Source organism: Thyridium curvatum (genome assembly GCF_004353045.1).
Source record: "Thyridium curvatum strain D216 chromosome Unknown NODE_15_length_556224_cov_80.126021, whole genome shotgun sequence".
Classification (NCBI taxonomy): domain Eukaryota; kingdom Fungi; phylum Ascomycota; class Sordariomycetes; order Thyridiales; family Thyridiaceae; genus Thyridium; species Thyridium curvatum.
Window position 1 is genome coordinate 374,671 of NW_022156770.1, and position 23,025 is coordinate 397,695.

Sequence of the window (23,025 nt, forward strand, 5' to 3'; positions counted from 1 at the left end):
GTCAGAACCGGTGGCCGCCGCGAGCTCGCCGGGAGCCGCGCCGGAGCCGCAACCGGCGGACGCGGCGCCACGGCGGAAGCGGGTCAAGATCGATATCGCCTGTGATACGTGCCGCTCGCGCAAGGTGAGGTGCGATGGAGTCCGCCCGTCCTGTGGAACCTGTTCGCGAAGGTTCAGCCTGCGGGACAAGTGCACCTACTCCGGTGATGTCCAGCATGAAAGGACGCCCTTGCCATTGCTGTCGGGCAGTATCCGAGGGACGGACGAGTTATTGGGGGGTCGGCCTACTGCTCGACATGATTCCATGGAATCAAGTTTACACCGTATGAGGCCACCTCCTTTGACTGCCGCTCCAGACAAAGCGTCGCCGGGAGGGATCGCGAAATACCCAAGCTCAGGGGTGCCGGCGCCGAATTCTAAGTCGCGTCCCGTCCAGCAAGTGTCACCATCTGGATTAGGATTATCTCCAGCTGCACCTACCCCAGCAAGCACGATACGGAGTACGCATTCGGACGAACGGCGAGGAAGACACTCCGACACCAGCCCGTCAGCCATCGACTCCATGACTGCAGTCGCAGACGAGGGCACAAACACCTTCGAGTACTTTGGGAGCAGCAGCGCTGGGTCGTTCACGAGGCAGATCAAGGCCGCAATCGATGCTCGTCTGGGCGTGTCGGCGGCCACACCTGCCCAGCCAACGCCTACCCTGAGCGGCAATGGGCCACAGGACGCAATACTGGATGGCGCCAGCTACACCCTCCCGGCGAGGAGAGTCGCAGATCGCCTGATGTCCACGTACTGGCTCTACGTAGACCCTCTATACCCATTCCTGAACCGGAAGGTCTGGGAGCGCTCATACCGCGCCCTCTTCGAGGGGACGCCACTCCACACCGACGAGCGCATCTTCGTCACCATGCTCAACGTCATCTTTGCCCTGTCAACGCAGCTGCTCGAGGCTACGCATTCGGAGTACCGGGAGAACTCGAGCAATGCGTACTTCATCAACGCTCGGGACCTGCTACGGCTCGACCCCTGGGAGCCCGGGTCGCTCGAGCTGGTGCAGTGCCTGTTGCTCATGGGCCAGTACTCCCAGAGCACCAATAACCCGCACAAGACGTGGATGGTCGTTGGGAACGCGATCAGGATTGCTCAGGGTCTTGGGCTCCACTTGCCGGAGACGTCGGCCAATGTCGCCGATGCTGATGAGCGAGAGACGCTGAGGAGAGTGTGGTACGGCTGCGTCCTCATGGATCGGTAAGGAGACCAGAGGTGCTCCTTAATTGCAAATCGTCAAGCTGACATTCTCTAGAACTGTGTGCATGACCCACGGACGTCCAGCAATGGTCTCCGAGAACATCCCATCAGCGGTACCCATGCCAGTCTGGAGCCAACCAGGGTCTGGAAGTACATCCGCCACCGCATCCAACAAGTCGAGCCAGACGTATTTTGCTTTCTTCGTCAAGTCGGTCGAGCTGTACGAGATCATTCACCAGGCTAACCTGAAGCTTTACTCAGGCTCCGATTCCCGATCTGCCAGGAAGGAGGGCCCTCAGGCCTCGCACAGGGAAGCCGATGATGAGGACCTGGGCATCGTCATGCAGATCGACTCGTCCCTGAGCCGGTGGAAGTGCAGCCTGCCAGACCACCTGAAGCCCGACACCACGGAACTCCCCGACTCGGCCACTGTTCAACGGCAGGCGGTTATCCTCCGGATCCGGTAAGCCACCCTGACTAATCTCGAGCCGCTTGGATATTCTGTTTGACTGATTAACATAACGCTCAGGTTCTTGCATGCAAGGATCCTCCTCCTGAGACCGATCATGGCCCGCTTCTGTCTCGACCACGCCCCGTATCACCACGTATACGACAGTCTCAAGACGCGAGTCACCCAGCAGTGCGCCCTCTTCTGCGTGGAGACGGCCAAGAGGATGATTTCTACGCTCGTACAGTACCAGCAGAACGACGGCACGGTGGGCCTCCTCCCGGCCTGGTGGTACCGCGTGTACTACGTCTACTCGGCCGCCACGATCCTCATCGCGGCGAAGCTGCGTCCGGATGTCTTTCCCGCGCCAGACATCGCCCGGTCCTGGGAACAGGCCATGTCGATCCTCGAGACCCACGAGAGGTTCGGCCAGTCGGCGAAGAGGTGCGCCGCGGCTCTGCACATTTTGTCGACGAAGATATTGCAGGATACCCAGACCTGTGAGAATCCAAGAAATGGCGCGGGTCTGGCGGGGAGTGGCGAGCGACCTGCGACCCTGGTAGATTCCGGAACCGCATTTTCTGGACAGGTGGACGAGAATACCTTCTTTGGGCGGTCAGACCTTGCTGGCATCTCTTTCGATATTAACGACTTTACATGGCTCAATGATATGCATGCCTGGGAGCTGCTGAACCAGGCATAGATCCATTTGTATCAGTCCTGCTTTTCGCAAAACTTCGAGATACCCCTAGTCACTGAGATGACAAGCCATTCCAAGAATTATTTGCGATAGAAACCTCAGAAGCCCCAAGTTAGCGGGAAATACATCCAGGAAAAGAAAGAAAGAAACAAAAAATCTAAAGTCAACCCTAATTGTACATCCCCTTCTATGCTCGACTAGCATACTTCGCTATCTGCTCGATCAGGTCGCAGACCTGTTATGGCACGGCTCATATTGCACAAACCTATTATCTGTGATGTAAGTGTACACATCTCTATACACCATTGATGAGGAGAAAATTACACAGAATATTCGCAACTGGAAGGGAGCATGCCGCCTGCATTTCTCAGCAGCTGTACAACTTCCTTGTGTTCTCGCCTCACAGCATATGACAATGGTGTCTGGAGACCGTGCCAGCGAGTGACGGATTCCGAATTCGGGTGGACCCTGCCCGTGTTTAGTAGCAATAGAACGACCTCCCCGTGCCCGTTCTCTGCGGCATATGATAGTGGTGTTCGACCCCTGTAGTCCTTGGAGTCGGGGTCGACTCTACCTGTGTCCAGTAACAGCTGCAATATTCTTTGTAGCCCCTTCTCTGCAGCATATGACAGTGGTGTACGGCCCTTCTCAAAAGCACCAGTATAGCTGGAGTCGGGGTTGACTTGACCTGTGGCCAGCAACAATTGGACAACAGCATTATGCCCACTACGTGTAGCCAATGACAGTGGTGTGCGGCCCGAGGAGTCCATGGAATCAGGATCGATGCCGTCTTTCTCTAGTAAGAGTTTGACAACAGCCTCATGCCCATTCCATGCAGCCATTAACAGCGGTGTTTGGCCCGAGTAGTCCATGGAATCAGGATCGATGCCGTCTTTCTCTAGTAAGAGTTTGACAACAGCCTCATGCCCATTCCATGCAGCCCATGACAGTGGTGTGCGGTCCAAGCAGTCCTTGGAATCAGGATCGATGCCGTCTTTCTCTAGTAACAGTTGGACAACAGCCTCATGCCCTTTCCTTGCAGCCAATGACAGTGGTGTGCAGCCTGAGGAGTCCTTGGAGTCAGGGTCGATGCTGCCTGTGGCCAGCAACAATTGCACGATTTTCTCGTGCCCTTCCTGGGCAGCGAATGAGAGTGGCGTTCGATCTCTAGTACCCAACCCTGGCTCCCGCGAATCAGTGGCAACCTTTCCTGTATCGAGGAGCACTTGCACAATTTCTGTTTTTCCGCTTTCCGCGGCACAAGATAGGAGAGTTCGACCACGGTCCTTGGAATTGACTGCTGTATCCTTCTTCAAAGACAAAAGAAGAGCGAGTAACACAGAGTCATCCAACTCTACTATTTGAGATATGACCGTCCTCGATTTCATAAATCTAAAATTTCGGCCAATTCTCTTGGGTTTCTCACTTCCCTCGAGATACCGTTGACAAAGAGGTTGGAGAGATCCTGGCGGAAGGCGATCGATGTTGGTGTCCACAAGCGCCCGGACTGTTTCATCGGTGCCGGTAGCGAGCGCGGCAAATATAGGTGTTCCATATCGCTCATCTTCCACGTCGAAGCAGGATTGGTCTGTATCATATTCTCTGATCAAGCTCGGCGAGCCGTACTCCGCCAGAAGATAAAGTAGGCTCGCGTCCGGGCTGTGGCGGCGTACATCGGCGTCTTCGAACAGATTGAGGATGAAAAGCCAGTCACGTCTCTGAAAACTTGAGAGAAAATCTGTCTGCTGTACTTGACCAGACTGTGCTTCTTCGACGTGATAAAGGATATTTTGTGCGGCATACTTCAGAAAGGGAAAATCTTCGCTTGTCTTTGCCCTCAGAGCTTTGGCTTCAGCAGACTTCGCGTCCGGAAGCGGGTCGTCAGGGTCCATTCGACGTACGTCAAGCATTTGCATATACGCAAGGCAGCAGCCTTTCAACTGGTTGTGACTCAGACCTTGGAAATTTTGTCTCAAGTGAGGCCAAATCGTCTCGATCCCATCGTTTGCTAAGAGAAAATCCCTGACAGATTCATGAATGAATTGAGTACTGGGAACCTTCGACCTTGTGATCTCGACCAATCCCTTCGACGAGTTCAGGATGGATCGTTCCACGGTGTCCAGAGAGATCTCATCAGGGTCCCATTTCGAAAGCTCTGACGGGTTAGTGCCTGACAGGATGGCACAGTACAACTGGGCTGGACTGAGAGGCTGTCTCGCAAAGAGCACCCATTGTATGCAGAGAAGCAATTCGTCTTTGTTTTTCTCATCTCGCACCAGTATATCGCGGAAGAGTGAGTGCAGATCGGTAGGTAGGGTTTTCAGCTTGGCCTGAAGGTGGCGTGGAGCGCGGCCTCGATCGTGTTCCTTGTTCAGGATCTCGACCACCAGGACGACCCACATGAAAACACCAGCAGCCTTTTGGCGAATGTCTTCCTTGATCTGGACGGCAAGTCGGCTTTGACCAATTGCGAGCTGCTTATGGGTGTAAGCCACGATGTCTTCCTCGTGTCCTTCCTGTCCCTCCAGCACTAGACTGAGACCCTGGCCGCAAGTGATGTGAGGGTAATGTCTGCTCGAGAAGAAGACGCGGAATTGGACGTGGTGTAATATCGCCAGCTCTCCTAGCCTCCGGAGAAAATCGACCATGTCGCGAATCGAAGCTTCATCGCATTCGTCCAAGGCGTCTATGAAAAAGACCACAGCAGACTGTCCAAGCAGACAGATCACGTCCTCAAACAGATCTTTGAGTCGCTCAACAGTCCAAGTCAAATTATGGATGCTGTTGATGTCTGTGAAGCCAAGCGATTGGAGGGAGAGCTGTAGTTCTTCCCGTCCTTCTAGGAGCTGGACCAGGAGGGATCGGTACATGCCGATAGTCGACTTTTCCAGATCAACTCCTCGTGCATGGAAGAAGAATGAAATGATGGACCAATCTTTGTACTTCTTCCGTGTCTTGTCCAACACAAATTTCATGATGGTCGACTTGCCTGCTCCAGGCTTCCCCCTCATCCAGATAAAGCCTTGGTGTTCGGCAAGTTTGTCGGGGTTCAGCCAGTCGAGGTACTCGGACTTTCGCAATAACCAGCTACAAGTCCGAAGATGCGGTCTCTTGATGTTGGTCAGACGCGCATCAATCTGGTCAAACCTGAGAGAGTCCAGTAGAGCCGCTCTGATATCTCCGCTGAGCAAGCTGTGTTTGGTTGGTGCTGGGCTTGCTGACAATGACGATGCCGGCCCGTGATCATGCCTGAATGAAGATGTCGTGGAAGGTGCCAAGTGGCTCAAGAGATCTTTGGCATACGCAGCAGCCGCCAATGCTGCATACCCTTGCCATCCTTTGTTCTTGTGCGAGTCGGAGTAGTCGCAAATGCCACGGATCACCAAGCAACGGAAATTGTTCATCAGCCCAGCAGCCTCCATCTCAAAGCATAGAACGTCCTTGCCACTTGCAAGCTTGTCCCGCGACAGTGCATCCTTCATCACTTGATTTGCCGAGGCGATCAAGCCATAGTGGACGACCAGTGCCTCCTCCTCGGTGCGTTCTTCTCGGCGGATCATATCGGAAGTTGAACTACCGCATGCATCCACGCAACTTCTATCATCGCCCGTAGGATGCTCAATATGGCTGATGTATAAGCGATCGGTAGAGGTATTCGGCCGTGAATAGCTATTTCGCAGTCGAGGTGACCGGTCAAAAAGAGCTGCGATGGTATTCTGGATACCGCAGCCCTCGCTCATATGTGTACATTTCAGAGCGCTCACTGCCGTTCGTAATCGCCTTGGAGGCTGGTCTAAAAACCCTGTCATATGGAAACTCCGGTTCTGCACTGTCTTGCCAAAGTCGTATTGAAACACACCGCCATGGCCATCTCGAGGTTCACTCACGACGACATCGCCTAGGCGTATGTCGTGCTTTGAGCTCGGTGCGCCGCCACCAACTCCCACCATAAGACGGATGTCAATACACGGAAAGCTGCGTTCCAAGTCTCGCGCGGCGATCGCGGCAGACGCCGTGCCATATTCTCCGCTGGGCAGTACAGCGATAACGACATTATGCTGGCCTATCCTTCCGAGGGTATACTCGTTGTCGTCATGTGGTATATGGCCAGGCTTTTCGTGTACCTCGTCGAGGAAGGCTTTGGCCGCACCGAGCTCAACGGGGATGGCGCATATCCATCCGACTGTGTAGTCTTCGCGGGCGGGTTGCAGGCAGCTTGACCTGAATCGCTTTTCGGCGACGAACTCGACATCCGAGCTGCCCTCTCGGAAAGCTCTCTTAGACATTACGAGATCCGGCAGCGAGCATCGAAAACTGATGTCCTGAGACACAGAAACTGGCCAGACAATGCGGCGCAATAGGGTCCAAGTATTGAATTTTGAGGAAGGAAATAGAAAATACCGAGTGCCAGCAAGAGAAGGAGATTCTGCCGTCAGATATGAGTGTTTTCTTGCGTATCGGAAAAGAAAAGGAGAAAATCCTTTTCAGCCTTGTGGTGAGCCCGTTGGCCAGTTGTCAGGCGGACACCTCAGGCCGCAGTGCATGTGCTGCAGCAAGCAGGCCTCAGCCACCATCCAATCAAGGCACATCCCATTCATACACATTATTTCTGTGTGAAGACTGGCCAAAATGCACTTTTGAGTCCCGAGATGGAGAGGTCGAGGATGAACTCACAATCCAGGTGACGTTGGCCTGGAAAGTGGGGAGGCTCCATTAGCCAAATAGGTACCTGAAGCTACACCAGACATGCACCAATCTCTAGGTTACTTTCTGATATCAGTTGTTCATGCCATTTCGCACATGTATGGACATTCTCACGCAACAGCCCCGAAGGCATCTTTTCGACATCATTCAGTAGCATGTCTTGACCGCGGCCTGGTCTTGGGCGTCCGGGAGCGTTTGAACTGAACACTGCACGTCATTGACTCTTCTCGCTTTCAATGATTCTCGTTTGCCAGGCGGATCGGTGACGAAGCGCTTGACTCGGCGGCGTAGGATGCTGCTTGATGCAGCCCCTCACATCGCGATAACCTCATCCAAACTCTAAGTCGAGAGGCCATCTCATCAAACCCTCGGACTCTCTCGAACCGTTCACATCTTTCCTCCTCTCTCAAAGCAACCTCTCCCGGGAGATGGCGTCCCCATCCCCATCCCCGCACAACAACAACCTCCCCTCCCCCGCATCCTCCTCATCCTCCCCAGCGCCGCATCCCTCATCCGCACCCGCGCCCGTCACCACCCCGGCAACGCCGGCCTCCATCCCCCAGACCCTCTGGCGCCTCCGCGTGCCCCTGCACATAACCCACCCGTCCCGGCCCAACACGCCCTTCGTCGCCAGCGTCCCGCGCTTCTCCTACCTCGCGCTGCTCCTGCCGCGCCTGCGCGCCTTCTTCGGCGCCGACGACTGCTCCAGCTTCCACCACGAGGAGGTCCAGCTGCGCAACCTGCCCGTCGGCCTGCTGGTCGACATGCACCGCCCGCAGCTGCCCTGGCGGCTCGTCGTCGGCGACGGGGACGAGTGGCACATTGGCGACACGTTCCTCAACGGGGCCAAGGAGGTGAGTGAGCTTTGCCTGCTACCCTGCAAGCTGTTTTGATAATGATGATGATCATGATGAGGACCTGGTTGCTGACCGGATGGGCCTGATGAAAAGGCGGACTTCGTGCGCAACGGCAACGCAAAGCAGATCATGGGCATGTCCAAGGAGGACACCACTGCTCTGTGGAACGCCGTGCAGGATAGTACGTTGCTCCCACCGGGTCAACCCTTCCGCAGATCCGTGACAAAAGACTGACCTCAAAGCAAGACGACCACGCCTCCTTCGCCCGCATAAACACACGCCTGCTCAACGCGCCCACGGCGCTCAAGCACATCCCGCTCCGGATCTACATCCCCTCCCCGGCCCCGCCCACCGACGGCGGCGGCACGACCTCCCCAGCGACAGCCGGCGAGTTCAAGGTGATGCAGGTCCTCGTCCCGCCGCGCGTGGCCGCCAACAACCGTAAGCCTCCCTCCTTGTTGCCATTCTGTTTATCCATCCCTTCCTCCGTAAATCTCCTAATCATTGCTGATGCAAGAGGAACGAACGTATGTGACGAAAACAGGCAACCAGCAGCAGCCGCAGACGCTGGGCCCGGCCCTCAAGACCCTCCTGCCGGCGCTGTTCCCCAGCAGCCGCGACCCCGTGCTGGCCGGCGTCGTCATGCACGGGGCGCCCGTGCCCTTCTCGGCGCCGCTCGAGGAGCTGATGCGCGAGGCCGCCTACCCGGACGGCTGGGTCTGTCTGATTGTGGAGCTGCTGTGACAAACCCCAAGAATAGCGGAAGAGAGGGTGGCGAAGCCGTTGCGGGTTTTGGTCAAGGATGTCCTGTCTAGAAACCGGACAAGATCAAAGTCAGAGTGGGCATTCAGCATACACAGCCAGGCGTTCAAGGAGTCACAACAAATTCACATTGTACACATCACAAACATTCTCAAGCTCGTACAACAACAACAACAAGTTGGCAGAATCATAAAGCTTTATATATGATATGATGGATGATCAACGCCAAGGCCAGGCTCGCACCCGGCATCCATTCGCTCGCGCCTGTGGAAACAAGGATCCACGCAGCAGCATGTAGCGTCGGCTTTGGCGGCCGGCATCAACGGCGGCAGCATTCGTGATAAAGGGGGGGAAAACGCCGGCAGCCAGCTCGCTCTAGTGTATACAACCAACCAAGAGAGAGAGAACGGCATCGCCGTTTCGTCCTTCTCTCTTTCGCTTCCCTCTTCTCGCCCCTGTCTCTCTCTCTCTCTCTCTCTCTCGTTCTATCGACCTTCCAACGCTCGAAACCCCTCCTCTCCCTGCCCTCCTTCTTTCCCTGGCCACCCATTCCAAGTTCCTTCCAGGCCAAGAAGACATCAGAGCGTTCGTCTCCGAGAGAGGGAGAGGGAGAGAGAGCCAGAGATAGATAACAAACCACCAATGATATAAACCAAAAACACTCGCAACAAGGTATGGTATCGAAGAAGGGTATTTGCGCAGGCAAGAGGGGAATCAAGTGAAAAGCCCTTTGTCGTTTTCGATTTGCGATAGTTGCGCGCCGCCACAACGGCACACACGCGTTGTAGTAAAAAAGAGATTTGTAAAAACAAAGCCCCCCCCCCCCCCCAGGTTTCGAAGGGGGGGGGGGGGGGGGGGGGGGGGGGGGGGGGGGGGGACTTTTCGGGTACGAGTACATGATGATGTGATAAAAAGAGATCCAAAAAAAAAAAAACAGCTAGTATGTGGTATAAGACGATGCAATAACCCAAGATGATCAGCAACGTTGCTTGGCGACTCGTGAGAAAAAGCCCCCAAGATCACCAAGTAGAGTAGAGCTCTCGTGTCGTAAGAGTCCCAAAAAAAAAAGACAGCTAAGCCAGCCCAATAAAAAAAAACGCGGACAAACACACTTTCCAACAGAGAGACAACCACGCACACAGATACACACAACACACAGAAGCAACACACAACACACACACATATGCAAGAATCCCCCCATCTCCGATCCAATATCGTCCCTCATCCATGGCGTCGCTGTCCAAAAAGGAGGTTCGTTTTGCTTATGTTTTTCGCGCTCGCAAAGGTGTGTTGAGGGGGGGGAATCCAGTGTAAAAAAAAAAAAAAACGTATTCGTTGGGAAAAATAAAAAGACTGATGACATGTATATTCGAGAGTCAAAGAGTAGAAAAAAAAACACACATGAGATGAGAACAAACGCCGTAGGTGTGTGTCTCTCTTCTTCTTTCGGATCGAACGGTTTGCGAGTTTTCCAAAGGCCCGTTTCCGTTATAGACGATGTAATTCCGAGGGCAGGGCGGTATAAAAACTTTGCTGCTGTCGCGTATGTTGTAAACAAGGAAAAATCCGGAACTGCTTTCCCAACGCCTCATATGATGATGATGGTTTGTTGTTGTGGTGGTGATATATGCTACAAGGGGATGGGCGATGATTTGAGAAGAAGAAACGCAAAACAGTAGGACCCTCCCCGCCTTAATTTCCTCCTCTTTTCCCTCACCGTCCATTTTCTCTCTCTTCCTTTCTTCCTTCCCTTGCTTTCCCATTTCTTTTCGTCTTTCTGACGACGCGTTTTTTCGTTTCGGTCACTTACTTTCCCAAGAAAGAAGGGCCGTTTGGGTATCGACGTGATGCTTTGTGTGTATCGGGCAAACAAGAAAAAAAAAAAAAGAAACATAATAATATTAAGCATTCTTTCGTATCGGGGTGTGTGGTAGGTGTTAGACACAAGACACAATTCTCATCGCCCATCGGGGGGTCTCCGACTGTCGCCGTACGGCGGCGGGAGGTGCTGCGGCGGCAGCGGCGGCGGCGGGAGGTGCGGGTGCGGGTGCCCATGCGCATGCGGGTGCGGCGGCGGCTGCTGCCAGTGCTGCTGCTGCGGCGGCGGGGGAGGGTGCCGCGGGAACTGCTGCGGCGGCGGCTGTCCCTGGACGGGCGAGTGCTGCTGTGCGCGGGCCCCGTCGGCGACGACGGGCGGCAGCTGGTGCGGGTACGACGTCGGCGTGATGGGCGGCGGTGGCGGCGGCGGCAGGGGTCCGCCCCCCGTCCTGTCGCTCGAGAAGCTCGAGCTCGAGCCGGTGGTGGTTGCTCCTCCTCCTCCGCCGCGGTGGTCGGCGGCCACGACCTCGGGCCCCCACTCCTCGAGGAGCTTGCGCTCGAGGCCCTTGAGGATGTTCATGTCCTGCGTCATGGAGCTCGACGGGTGCGAGACGAGCTCGAAGAACTCGATCGTGCGCGCGAAGAGCTCCTTGAGGACCGCCTTGTTGATGTGCGGGCCCACCGTCGGGTCGTCGCTGGCCGCGGCCAGGATGAGCAGGTTGCCCCATTGCCTGTTTGTTTGTAAAGTTTTCACCATTTCGTCAGCTAATCTATTATTGCATTTTGACTTTTTTTTTCTTGGGAGAGAGAGGGAAGAAAAAAAGAGAGAGAGAGAGAGAGCCATATATACTGTTGGCTCTATGCGAGACATTCAAAAAAAAAAAAAAGCACTTACGCGTGAGCAGTCCCAAAGACATTGGTGATGATGAACCTCTTCTCCTGCAGCCCGTGGAAGGAGCGGGTGCTCTCGATGAGCGCCTTGACGGCCAGCGTCGCACACCTGGTCATGTCGTCCGAGATGACCTCCGAGGGCGGCGCGTCCGGTCGGAGGTGCGGCACGTCGACGTCGTGCCTGTAGTCGCCGGGCATCGTCTCGATCATGTTGTTGGCCTTGGACGGGTCGCCGTTGCTCTCCGACATCCTGTGGTTGAAGAGCAGGATCTGCCGCAGGAACGGCCGATACAGAATGGCCCGCGCGCCCCAGTACTTGGCGCGTAGACGAGCCGACAAGATGTCGGTGGCCGGAGGATCATCGTCGGTGAACCTAAAGTGCGGCGGGACCCATTTGGGGGGTTCGAGCGAGCTCTGCAGGGACGCAAAAGTGGGATTATTCTCCATAGGCCCACGGTCCTGCTTCGGGTTTGACGCGTCGTAGAAGGCCTTGTGGATTTCGTTGAGCCGCTTCCGGAGGAAGAGCTGGGCGGAGTAGCTCTCGAGCACGTCCGGGGTGAAGCCGTACAGCTCGGCGACCTGGTTGTTCGGGTACGGCATCTTGTCCTCGTAGGCCAGGATGCCAGACGGGGGCAGCTGCAGCTCGGCAAGGATATCGCTCTCCAGCTGCAAGCAAGACCAAAAGGCAAAGACGAGCTGGTTATCCCTCCGCGAGTGCACCTTCTCGAGCGTCGGGTTCAACCGCTGGAAGCGGTCGAGATGGGGTCTCAACAGGCTCTGCAGCGTCCTGCCCGCCATGGCAATGTGCTCCAGGCTCTGGAGCGGCCGGCCGAGCTGCCCAAAGTAGAGGCCGGCGAAGATGCTGACCCACACGTGTTTCAGCGTCTTCCCGCCAATGTGGTTGCCGATGATGTCCGTGGCCACGGCAAAGTATTCGAGGCCGGGAATGACGTCCAGGTTCCTCTTCATGCTGTGGCTGCCCCGGGCCGGCGTCGGCGGCGGGCCCTGGAAAGAGGGCCTCCGGCTCATCGAGGTCCGGTCGTCACCGCGCGGCGAAGGGAGCCCCGAGGACTGCGAGTGCGTCTGATAGCCCGGGGGCGAGCCTTGGCTGGGCGACGCCGGGTGTCCATTGCGCGCAACGGGCGACTGGTGGCTGGGCGCCTCGCTCTCGGCCACAACATCGGGGAGCTTGCCGTGCTTGTGCAGGCAGATCTTGCCCAGGGCCAGGACGCAGAGGATCAGGGCCGTGTCCATGCTGCGAAACGGCTTTCCGGGCTTCTGCGGCGTGTTGATCGGCTCCGGGATGTCCGCACCGGCCGCCGGGGATCTCTTCCTCTTGTTGCCCGTTTCCACATGCTGGTCGGGCATAGGTACGAATCTCGCCTGCGGGGGCGCCGTCGTCTTGATCTTGGTGTTGCTCGTGGGGATGGTCTCCAGGAACAGCCTGGTCATGGCTTGCAGCTCTTTGGGCGGGATCAGGGGGTGCATGTTCTGGATGTTGTCTTCGAAGCTCTTGACGTACTTCCAAACCTCATTGTGATCAAAGTTGAGATCGCCGTTGGAGCGAAGAGGACCGCCCTTCAGATCGACCGAGTTGGGCGGACTAAGACCGCCCGTCTGGCCCCAGACATCGCCCGGTGACGGCGATGAGATATCAGACATGTCGTCCGAAATATCGGCATGCGACGCACCGATCTGGCCATAGTCTGCGGGGGTGTCCTTGTCGACTTTGCTCTTCTCCAGTCCTTCTCCACGGCCAAACACCCGCAAGAGCCCGCGCTGCTCTTCCTGGCGAATCGGGTACTCGCCCGGATACTTGATGCCCTCGATCTCCAGGAGGCGACCGACCTTTTTGGCGATAGGCGGCCACGTGAGGAGCAAGCCGGCCAAAGTCGTGTGGTGCACGGGCATGGCAGGTTCGCCTGGGGCCACCGGAGGGCCGGGCACGATTTCCATTTCGTCCTCGGTGTTGGCGAGCCGCAGCAACCGATGCGCCTCGTCCAGGGTCAACGGGACGCCCGCGGAAGGCGCACTGCTCCCTGCAGCCGGCTGGACCTCTTCGGGCGAGTCGTACATCTCGTCGCGGTGCTTTTCGTCCGCGGGCGATCCTGGCTCCTTGATGTGTTTGAAATGATCCTCAGTGGGCAACTCGTGGTCAAACTCGACACCAGGACGGAGATAGCTCAACACCCTTTCCAGCCTCATCAGTCGCTTGTCAACGTCACCTCTAAAGTCTCTATGCGCGCTCGCCAGTCTCTCAATGCCCTCCAGAATCTCTGAACTAATCTTGTCTTGCCTAGATGGGGGGAGAGGGTTGTATAGCCCGGTCAGCAAAGGAGGCGTCGTCTAGAATATCGCAGAACAGCTATCCCTGTAGCGAGAACTCACGCTTTTGGCACAGGATCTCGATATTTGCACTCGATGTTCTTCTCCCTGCAATTCTTGCAGGGCTTCGTCTCGTCGCACTTGGCCTTGAGCGACCTACAGCTGTCGCAAGCCTAGAATATGAGACAGGTTTCGTGGTCAGCGAACGGAAACAGGTCCTCCCGCGCGCAGGTACAGTCAGTCCCCTTTCTGCGCCGCCCGCGCCTCTGTTACCAAGGCGTGCGTGTGCGCAAGACATAAAAAAGCGACCTACCTGCGATGCCCGCTGCGTCTTCCGCTTCGCCGTGGTCGAGTATTGTATGGGGTACATCTGGTCGTGCGGACCATTGTACATGGCGTAGTCGTAGGGCTGCGGCTGGGGACCCGGCGTGGGCGGCGGGTAGCTGGGGTCGTGCTGTCTGTACATCTGGGCTGGAGGGGGCGGATGGGGCGCCGGCCCGGCGTCGAAGCTCATGTGTCGTCTCTCTTCGGTGTGCGGCTGCGGGGGGAGGTGGCCATGAGGGGTGCCGGGCATCTCGGGCACGTTGCCGGTCGAGTGAGGTCGGCGCAGCTGGGGCAGGGTGTCTTCGGCAGGGTCGCGCTTCACCATGGGATCTCGCGGAGGGTAGGCCGAGTAAGGAGGATGCGCCGGGGAGGGAGGAGGTTGTCGATGCTCTTGTATGGGAGGGAAGTGGTCTGGTTCATGGTGGCGGTGGCCATCGTAGTGCTGGGGCGCTGGTGGTAGAGGAGGAGGAGGAGGATGGGGATCCGAGGGGCGAGAGAAGGGATGAGGAGGGGGTTGATATTGGCCTGGAGGCGTGGGGTGGTGAGAGGTCGGAGGCGCCGCGGGATTGGGGAGGGAGACACCATGATGAGAGGGAGCCGCAGACCATGACGAGCCAGCCGAAAGACGGGGCCGCTTGCTCTCAGGCCCTTGGTCCATGCTTGCGGCTATGTATGGAAGTACATTAATACAACAGGATGGAGCAAGAGATGCAAGCAAGCGAACGGTGTCGGGCAGTAAGCGCAGGACGGGCGGCCATGGAATGGGCAGCAGTAGGGGAAGAGGTATTCTGGTAGAGCGAGTGACCCAGGCGAGGGCGAGTCCGGGTAACGAGAGCGACCAGCCCCGGTGGGCATGCGGAACCAGGAGGACGAGTGTCAGAGGGTGAGAGGGCAGAGGGGAGAAAAGGGTACCGAGAGGTCCTTCTCCTCACTCTGTGTGGTATGCTCTGGTACACGGAGCGAGTAAGGCGTGGGAGGAAGGGAATACGTGAGCAACAGGTCACGGTATGGAGCGAGGAGATCGCTCTGGGATACCTGGGCCGAGTCCTAATTGGTCGCGCAGGAGCAGCCCGAGTTGCTTGGTAGAGCTTCGGCAGACAGCCGCGAGCGTTAGAGGAACCCACACTTCGCCTCAGACGCTGGGATGGGAGACGGGGGGAGGGGGGTGTGTGAGAAGGGAGAGCAGCAGGAGCGTGAGTGTGTGTGAGTGGTATTCGCCTTGCCAAAAGCTTCTTCCCTCGTGGGAGGACAAGAAGGGATCAGCAGTTGGGCAGCGACAGAACAAGCTACGCTTGGTCTCTTGGTGCTTCGTTTTTTTTTTTATTCCCTGGTGTTTGCCCTTTTGGCGGCACCACACCTTTCTGGGTCCCTCGTTTCGCCCCTGGTGCTGGGAACAGGTACCGGGAGAGTGGAGAGGCCGATGATTGCAGAGAAATAGTCCCCGGAGTGGGCGGTCTGCTGGGGACGGGGACGTTCCACCCAGAGGCAGTGTGTGTGTGTGTGTGTGTGTATGTGTACTTGTATGTCAAGCAAGGTCTAGAAGACAAGCAGCAGCCATGCAATGTGTAATCCGAGGCGAGCAGAGGAGGGAAAAGGCGGGCGGCGGTCAACAACGGCGAGGAGGAGGGTAGTATGGTCCAGTCTGAGTATGGTCAAGGTAGGTATTCTAGACCGGGAGCGAGGTTTGACCCGCGGGAGAGAGAGAGAGAGCACAGAGAGGGCAGGGAAAACGCCAATCGAGAGGTGAAGGAAGCCCTGCAATTGGATCGCCTGCCAGCTCCGTTTCTCTCGTCTGGTCTGGTCTGGTCTCTCACTCTTCCCACTCTTTGCCTCTTGCTCGCGCGCCAAGCAGCAACAAGGAAGCAGAGCAAGCAGCAAGCAAGCAAGCAAGCAAGCAAGCAAGCAGAGAAGAGCAGGACAGAGAGCGCCAGCAGCGGAGCCGGGGACTTCCTGGGTATGGCAAGGTTGAGATGTGGATTAAGGTAGGGGGGGGCAATCGATGGATGGGGAGCTACCTAGATCCTGGGAGCGCCAGGTGCGGTAAGTGTGCCGCCAGTCGCACGTCGCTTCCATGTTCCCAAGGAGATGTAGGTACCTACCTAATGTAGGTATGTAGGTAAGGCAGGTACTTTGTAGACACACAGTGCCCGGTGCGCCAGGGTTTCATAATAGCGATTCCTACAGGTACATTAGTGACTGCTTGTACGGGAACAGGGCAGAACGCGAAGGGTGGGGCAGGTAGCTAGCTACCTAGGTAGGTAAGTACCTACTCCGTAGGCAGCTTGAAAAGGGAAAAGAGCCCAGCGCCACGAACGGCGGAATTTGCGTGAGAGTGGGGAGGGAACATTTGCTTCGACGGCCGGCGTGGCTCCTGGCAGTTAGTCCTGTCGGGACGGCTAGGTACGAAGTAGGTCTGCGATATGCGATGCGCCACCGCTGGGGCTGGGGCTGGGGCTGGGGCTGCGCGCTCGCGGTGTGTCTACATGGACGGACGGGGTAGTTACCTAAGGTAATGTAGGTAACTACCTAGGTACGTACAAGCCCTGTCGAACGAACAGGTTCATCATCTAACTATCGCTGCGGGTATGCTTTTTTTCTAGTCTGTTTGCCTGTCTGTGTAGCAGAGGCTAGCTATAGCTCATGCTGTGCGCCTTCTCGAAGGGCTGGGCAGGGCGGCACAGAGTGGGCGTGAGCGACATGAGCAGACATGGGCAATCCAAGGAAAAAAATAAAAGTGGCAGGGCTGGACCGATGATATGGGCCACGGTGGTGGTGATGATGATGTGCAAATCATGGCGTTGGCCGTCAGTGAGGCAGGTAGGTACATTGTAGTTAGTAGTTAGCTGTCAGTTGCTGGACTGACTGGAAATGCGAGCAAGTGGCTGCAAGAAAAGTAGACGGATTGCTAACAGAAATACATCAGATCCTAACATAGGAACCAGGGGCCCTGGCATTTATGACTCTGCGATCTTCTGAATTTCCCCTCAGAGTGTTGATAGACATGCACTGAATGGCTATCGTTTACTTTGGGCCCATAAAAGCCAGTGAGAGGTATTGCCACTGATCGAGGTGTTAGGTATGAAGTACTCCTTGATGGAAATCCGTCTACTTTTCTTGCAGGCACTTGTGCGAGTTACCTATGTTGGCTCGCTAATAAGCCCCCCGTCTTTCTTTTTCTCCGCCTCCGCTCATCTACAATACATGCCAGTCTGGGTCTCTCTTTTTCTCCCTGTGCAGAAGAGATGATCACCACCTGCGACGCTGCGGGGAAATTTGGGAGACGTGCCCACAGGAGAAGAGTCCGGCTTGCTGCAAAATGCAACGAATCGGGCTCTCACATAACGTGCTCGACGTATCAGAACGGGCAGCGCGCGCTGCCAATGCAGCACCACGAGGTAAGCAGCCGCCAAGTGCATACGAGCAGCGCGCCTTCGATGGGATGGGACGGGAGCATCTCATGCACGGTCTGCTTAGTGCTTTTGCAAGTGACTGACTGGGGCCTCTCTGGTGATGGCCTAGCCTCGCAATTGGCACAGTCATCTCAATGACCAGAGCAAGGTAGCTTTGGGGGGGAAAGGGAGGGGAAGCTTTTGGAGCCAATCCGTCCAGTGAGAAGTCAGAAGCGATAGATGCGGGGAGCTTGTCGCGGAAAAGAGAGAGGGTGACAGAAGTCGTCGTCGGGAGGGGGAGATAGAATGCTACACTGACTGGCTGACTGGACTGGGCTGGTGGCAGAGCTCTTGACCGGCTGGGTGGGCAGGGGACAGGGGTGCTTGCATATTGACGATTGATGATGGAGGGTTGGTTTGAGGTTTGCCGACGTTGGCCAGTGTGGGCGGCGTGCAGCGAGAAGTGTGTGTCTGGCGTTGCATGGTCAGCAGCACAGTGGATGGGCAAGGAAGAAGAAAAGTGAGGACTTGTACATAGGAAAGGGACATGAGGTCGCGAAACGGAAATCGACAGGCCGCTCTAGGCCATGGATATCTCATTTGCTCCATGCATACACTCTCTCAGACTACCACGCGGCCGTGGAGATTCGACCGGAAGCGACCGTTGCGGGCGAGTAACAGCAACCAGACCGGAAGAGAGGAAACGTGCAGAACCCTTGTCATTTCCACCGTCGACAACCAGAAACTTGGGGCGCCATGTCTCAAAGCCTCGCCTTGCCTCGCTGCATCAGCCGTCCGCCAATCATTTCCCAACCGCCGTTGTTCTTATGCAAAAGCACAGTAGATCTATGTACCAGGGTAAGTACCCTTCGCATCTTTGCTGCAATCTGTAGTAATATGTAGTAGAAGATTGCCGGAATTGCGGACAAGAAGAAAGGTGTTCTCCCGAATCGAAAACGATGGCGGTCAGAAGCAAGTGTCCAGCCCACTCACACTCTCCACAAACTTCCCTTCGATTACTTGTACAAGTAACTAGTTGGGTCCCGAGGCCAGTCCCTACTTGTACGTACCTAGTCTCAAGCCCCAGCCTGGCCCAGCCGGCTTGACGGGAAGCTGCTGCTGCTTGTGTAGGATACATGCGCCTCCGAGCGAGTGAGTAATCGCCAATGCCAGTGCCAGTGCCAGCGCCAGCGCCAGCGCAGATGCGTGCTCCTCCTCTCACATCTCAATAACCCTGTGCCGTTCCAAGGCGCTGATCACATCTCCGGGAACATGCTGAAGAGGGGGCAACGTGACGGGATCTGTGCTACACTGCAAACCCGTTCCAAAGGGGTCATGTGAACTGGCCAGTGGAGGAGCATCATCTCATGTGCTCCCTTCGCGGAGGCTGATTGATCGTCGCTGTCCCATACGGCCCGTCCCAATCAACCCACTCACTAATCACTCACTAATTGCGCCCGCTGTTGATTTATTGTAGGTACGAAGATACAAGTACTCTGTAGTAGGTAGTCAATAAACTGCGACTCCATGAGGATCAGGATCAGGATCAGAACGGGAGGAAATCTCACCAGCGCCACCCAGGGCGGGCCCCATCTGAGCTAGGCCCTTCGCTGGGTCCGAAAGGCATCGCAAATTGCACTCCCGTGGACAGCCACAGACAGACAAACATGACCGGGAACGGAACGGGGAGGGGCGGGGACTTCTTCACTCACACGGTCGGCAAGGTGAAGTGAGATGGCTTGCTGCTGCTCGCTACTCGCTGCTCGCCCTGCAACGCACACATACGAAGTACCTACCCAGGTAGGCCGCCAAGGGGTCGCTACGTTTTCCTCTTCCAGCAAGCAAGAGCAGATCCCTCCCTGCATTGGGCAAAGCCCATCTCGCCCTGCTCGTCCTTCGCTTCCGCAGCCACATTTGCAGGAGGAGCCAGGTCCGTGGGACAGGCCCCTCGCTCGTCAAAGAGGGATCCATGCAAGTAACTAGTTACAGGTTTGCAGTTACGGACGGCTTGTATGGTTGACTACAGAGCACGTACCGGCCTCCATACCTCCGCGGGTACCTGGACATCAAGTTGCTTCTGAGCGCCACGTTCGCCTTTTTTTTTTCCTTATTAGCGTACCATATCTCTGTGCGAAAAGAAGATGGTGTATATGCATCAGGAACGAACATGAACATCCTATCGGAAGGGGAGTTGGGCGTCGCTCCGGCTCCGAGGGTGGGCGTTCAATCGGAGCAAGGCGAACGTTTCTTTTTTTTTCCTCTCTCTCTCTCCTTTTGCGATGAAACAGCGATCCCTCCCCCGTGTAGGGTTCACGATATGCGCTCTTCCAAATTGCGGTGCCTCGTCATTTCTGACAAGCCGGCACGGTGCAGAAGGCAATCAACCAGGCCAGCCCTGGGATGGAATCGACGGAGGAGGGTGCGGAATCTCGCCCACCCAGCAGTTCGGGGCCCTGCATCGCATCTGGGCGAGCATCCCTCCCTCCCAGGCAGGCAAGCAAGCAAACGACGAATTTACCCCAAAGGGCATCTTCTGTGCCGAGCGGAGCGCGCGCGCGCAGGAGATCCTCGCATGACCTGCGACCGGGGTCTTGGGGGGGTGGTATTCTGGGGTCGAGTCGCTTTGCTGATCCCCTCTCTTTGGGGCCAGAGGGTAAAGAAAAGGAATACAAAAATTGCGATGGCCCAAACACCGACAATACCGGTCGATATTAAGACCTGGTTCTCTCTCTCAGTCTGAGGCGGACATGCTTGCCCTCCCTGCCTCCACCCGATACGACGTTCTCCGTATCTTGCAGATCGAGAACCTTGATGATCGATTCACTAGGCAGGTACCTCATATATCGCAAGGATTCTGATACGGCGTATTTCCTGCTTTTTTTTTCTCCCCCAACCCCAATCCTTTCCCATGACCATGACCCAAAATGCTGCAAAAAGCTTATCTGGGCCACCATCCCCCTCGCGACGCGCATGTCAACATCTCGAGATCATCTCATGCCGTGTCACGAGGAGGTCAAAGTCCCCTTTTGGTGAGCGGGAGGTAGTTAACCCATCGGATCTGACTCTTGGGGGTCTGCCTGCTCGCCAAGCATGACCGAGAGAGAGAGAGAGAGAGAGAGAGAGAGAGAGAGAGAGAGAGCAGGGCCCGTCAGAAAATAGCGTACCAGATGGAGAGCTGCCCAGGCCCGCGCGCTCAGATGCAACAATGACAGCTTGTGCTTGTAGGGCGTGGGGAAGTTTGGCTATTACTCTCTTATTAGACAGGTGTCACAAGGTAGCACCCCCAAGGGCCACATTTTGTGCCGGGATTCGTGAGGATGAGGCAGGCTGGCCAGGCGGGCATTCGACCGGGCCCTGCTTGCGCACCCGGACGCCGGGCTCCGGGCTCCCTGTATTGCAATTGATGGAGGTCCCCATGCACCAGTGTTGATCGACAACCAGCCTGCCGAGGTCTAGGTACGAGAGCAAAAGAACCCAATCAACAAGAGGCATATGACAATCCTCAGCAGAGAACGAAGGAGTTGCCATCTTCCCCGCTGTGATGGGGAAATGCATCGACGAACGCGCAGCTTGGGACGGAAATCTCCATGGTGGGTGGGCCAGGTGCCGACACTACCAAGCACCTACGTCCTGTACAAGTACAGACAACCATTTTGAGGAGAAGCTTTTCTGCTCAAAGGGCTGGCTGGCAGGCAGGCAGGCAGGCAGGCAGGCAGACAGGCAGACAAAGTAGAAGGTTTCCGTGCCTGCCGGAACCCTCCGCAAGGCGCAAGGGAGAGCAGCAAATCAGGACGGCATTTTTGCCGACCAAAGACCACAAAGATTTGCGACTAGTTACCCAAGGTACAAGTAGAGAATCGCGCGCTACTGCATGATCGACAAGGAGGGCCGGCGGCAGGAACTCTTGTGATAGTTAAGTGCGGGGTGGTTGATGTCAAAAACAGGTGATTTTTGCGCCATGTATGCCCGTTTCGCGAGCAAATCTCAAGAAGGCCGGGGCCAGGATAGGAGGGATCGCTGGGACCATTGGAGGAGAGGAGGGATGCGGACATCGTCTCGCGGTACGTCATTTCTCGCAGACCCTGAATTTCCCCCACCATCTACTTGTACTTGTATCTGCCCAAGGAGCCTACGATACAAGAAGGTAGTAGGAAGTTCCCACCCCGGTTTGGGCAGCAGCAATGTACAAGTAATGGGGGAGCTAGCTCTTTCATTCTGGGATGCATTTCTTTCACCTCGGTGAATCTGACAGATGATCGTCCTCCCTTGATGCCATGCCGCCTTTCCTCGGGGGACCGGAGGATAACAATCTGGGCCTTCCGGAGATCGCCGTGTGCAAGAAATAGACCCAAAAAGGACTCATAGCAAAAGTAGACAGACAGACCATCGGGAAAGGCACGCTTCTGGAGGGAAATCCGTAATTTGGAATAGACCAGGCACCAAGAATCACCAAGTTGTCATACTCGACTGAATGCATTATTAGTGAGGAAAAATGGCGCAGCGCCGCCATCGCGCTCTCAACTCTTCCCTGGCTTCTCGGCATCGCTAACTTTTGGCGCCGCCTACCACACTCACCGCCCTGGCTGGTTCTTGTCTTGGCCAGATCAGGGGACCCGACCCCATAATTTTTCCCCATTGGCGCGGCCACGGCGTGGGCCGAACCACATGGACGGAAGCGAGCGAAGGGATGGATGGATGGATGGAAGGATCAAATGGGAGGGCAAGACTTGGAAGAGACAAGCCACCACCAGCGCCGCCAGGTCACAGCGGCAACTAGTCAGGCCTGCTAACTAAGCTGGAGGTCGGGTCGCTCCAGGGAGTAGCCGTCCTGTGTCAGGCCGTGTAGTGGAAGTGCTGCCCTTAGCTCGCGTGCCTGACTCGCGGGAAACCGTGATGAAGAGCCAAAGATCCAACGACCGCAAAAAGAAAAAAAATAAATGCCTCTCTCCCTTTCCCGGGCTATCGGCGAAGTGAAGCACGTCTCGCCAGGAGAAAATGAAACGTGGGCAGCAAGCCACGCAGATGTACTCCGTACACCTTTTCTCCCACACATAAACCGACGAACCTGTTGTTGGCCAGCGTCGAAGGATCTGCCCCCCCCCCCCCCGTGGAAAAGGGAACCATCCTCAAAGCAGCCAACAAGGCCGAGCTCATGGGATCCTCCGTTCAGCTGAGCCACGGTCAGATGGACGACGAGCACGCTTTTGTCCAGCCAGTGTCCCTCACTGAGTCGCCCGTCAGTCCCTCCCCCAGCTTTGAGGCTCGATCAACAAAACGGTCAAGGATGCATCGCATCCCCAGGTCAGGTGGGGGGGCTGTTGTCAATGGTTGTCAACAACCCTGCCCTCCTGCATGCCGAGTGATTTTATTTTAGGTTTTTCTCGACCTCGGAACCTAAACTTCGTTTGCTCGGTGTTGTGACGTACAGAAGATCAACAACACACACACTCTGCCTGCTGCGACTGTGACCGTGCCGTGCATACGTTTGCACACATAACGTACAATCAAATCCCCCCCCCCCTCCCCCCTCCCGGCAAATCCTCCCCCTTACAA

At 56.2% G+C, this 23,025-nt stretch overlaps 4 protein-coding genes across 4 annotated transcripts; 2 read left to right on the forward strand and 2 right to left on the reverse strand.

Moving 5' to 3' along the window:
- Nucleotides 1-562: 562 nt before the first annotated feature.
- On the forward strand, nucleotides 563-2,405 carry E0L32_003499 (uncharacterized protein; the record flags this gene model as incomplete). The annotated part of the gene is made up of 3 exons (XM_031137806.1): nucleotides 563-1,254; nucleotides 1,310-1,717; nucleotides 1,784-2,405. The coding sequence occupies 3 exons, from the start codon at nucleotides 563-565 to the stop codon at nucleotides 2,403-2,405; spliced, it is 1,722 nt and encodes a 573-aa protein (XP_030998648.1).
- Nucleotides 2,406-2,722: 317 nt separating this feature from the next.
- Nucleotides 2,723-6,688, reverse strand: E0L32_003500 (uncharacterized protein; the record flags this gene model as incomplete). The annotated part of the gene is made up of 1 exon (XM_031137808.1): nucleotides 2,723-6,688. One exon carries the CDS (start codon nucleotides 6,686-6,688, stop codon nucleotides 2,723-2,725), a length of 3,966 nt encoding a protein of 1,321 aa, XP_030998649.1.
- An 846-nt stretch (nucleotides 6,689-7,534) lies between these two features.
- On the forward strand, nucleotides 7,535-8,778 carry E0L32_003501 (uncharacterized protein; the record flags this gene model as incomplete). Its single annotated transcript, XM_031137809.1, has 3 exons — nucleotides 7,535-7,960; nucleotides 8,057-8,144; nucleotides 8,210-8,778. The coding sequence occupies 3 exons, from the start codon at nucleotides 7,535-7,537 to the stop codon at nucleotides 8,776-8,778; spliced, it is 1,083 nt and encodes a 360-aa protein (XP_030998650.1).
- A 1,904-nt stretch (nucleotides 8,779-10,682) lies between these two features.
- E0L32_003502 (uncharacterized protein) lies at nucleotides 10,683-14,741 on the reverse strand (the record flags this gene model as incomplete). The annotated part of the gene is made up of 4 exons (XM_031137810.1): nucleotides 10,683-11,274; nucleotides 11,439-13,780; nucleotides 13,823-13,915; nucleotides 14,073-14,741. 4 exons carry the CDS (start codon nucleotides 14,739-14,741, stop codon nucleotides 10,683-10,685), a joined length of 3,696 nt encoding a protein of 1,231 aa, XP_030998651.1.
- Nucleotides 14,742-23,025: the final 8,284 nt, after the last annotated feature.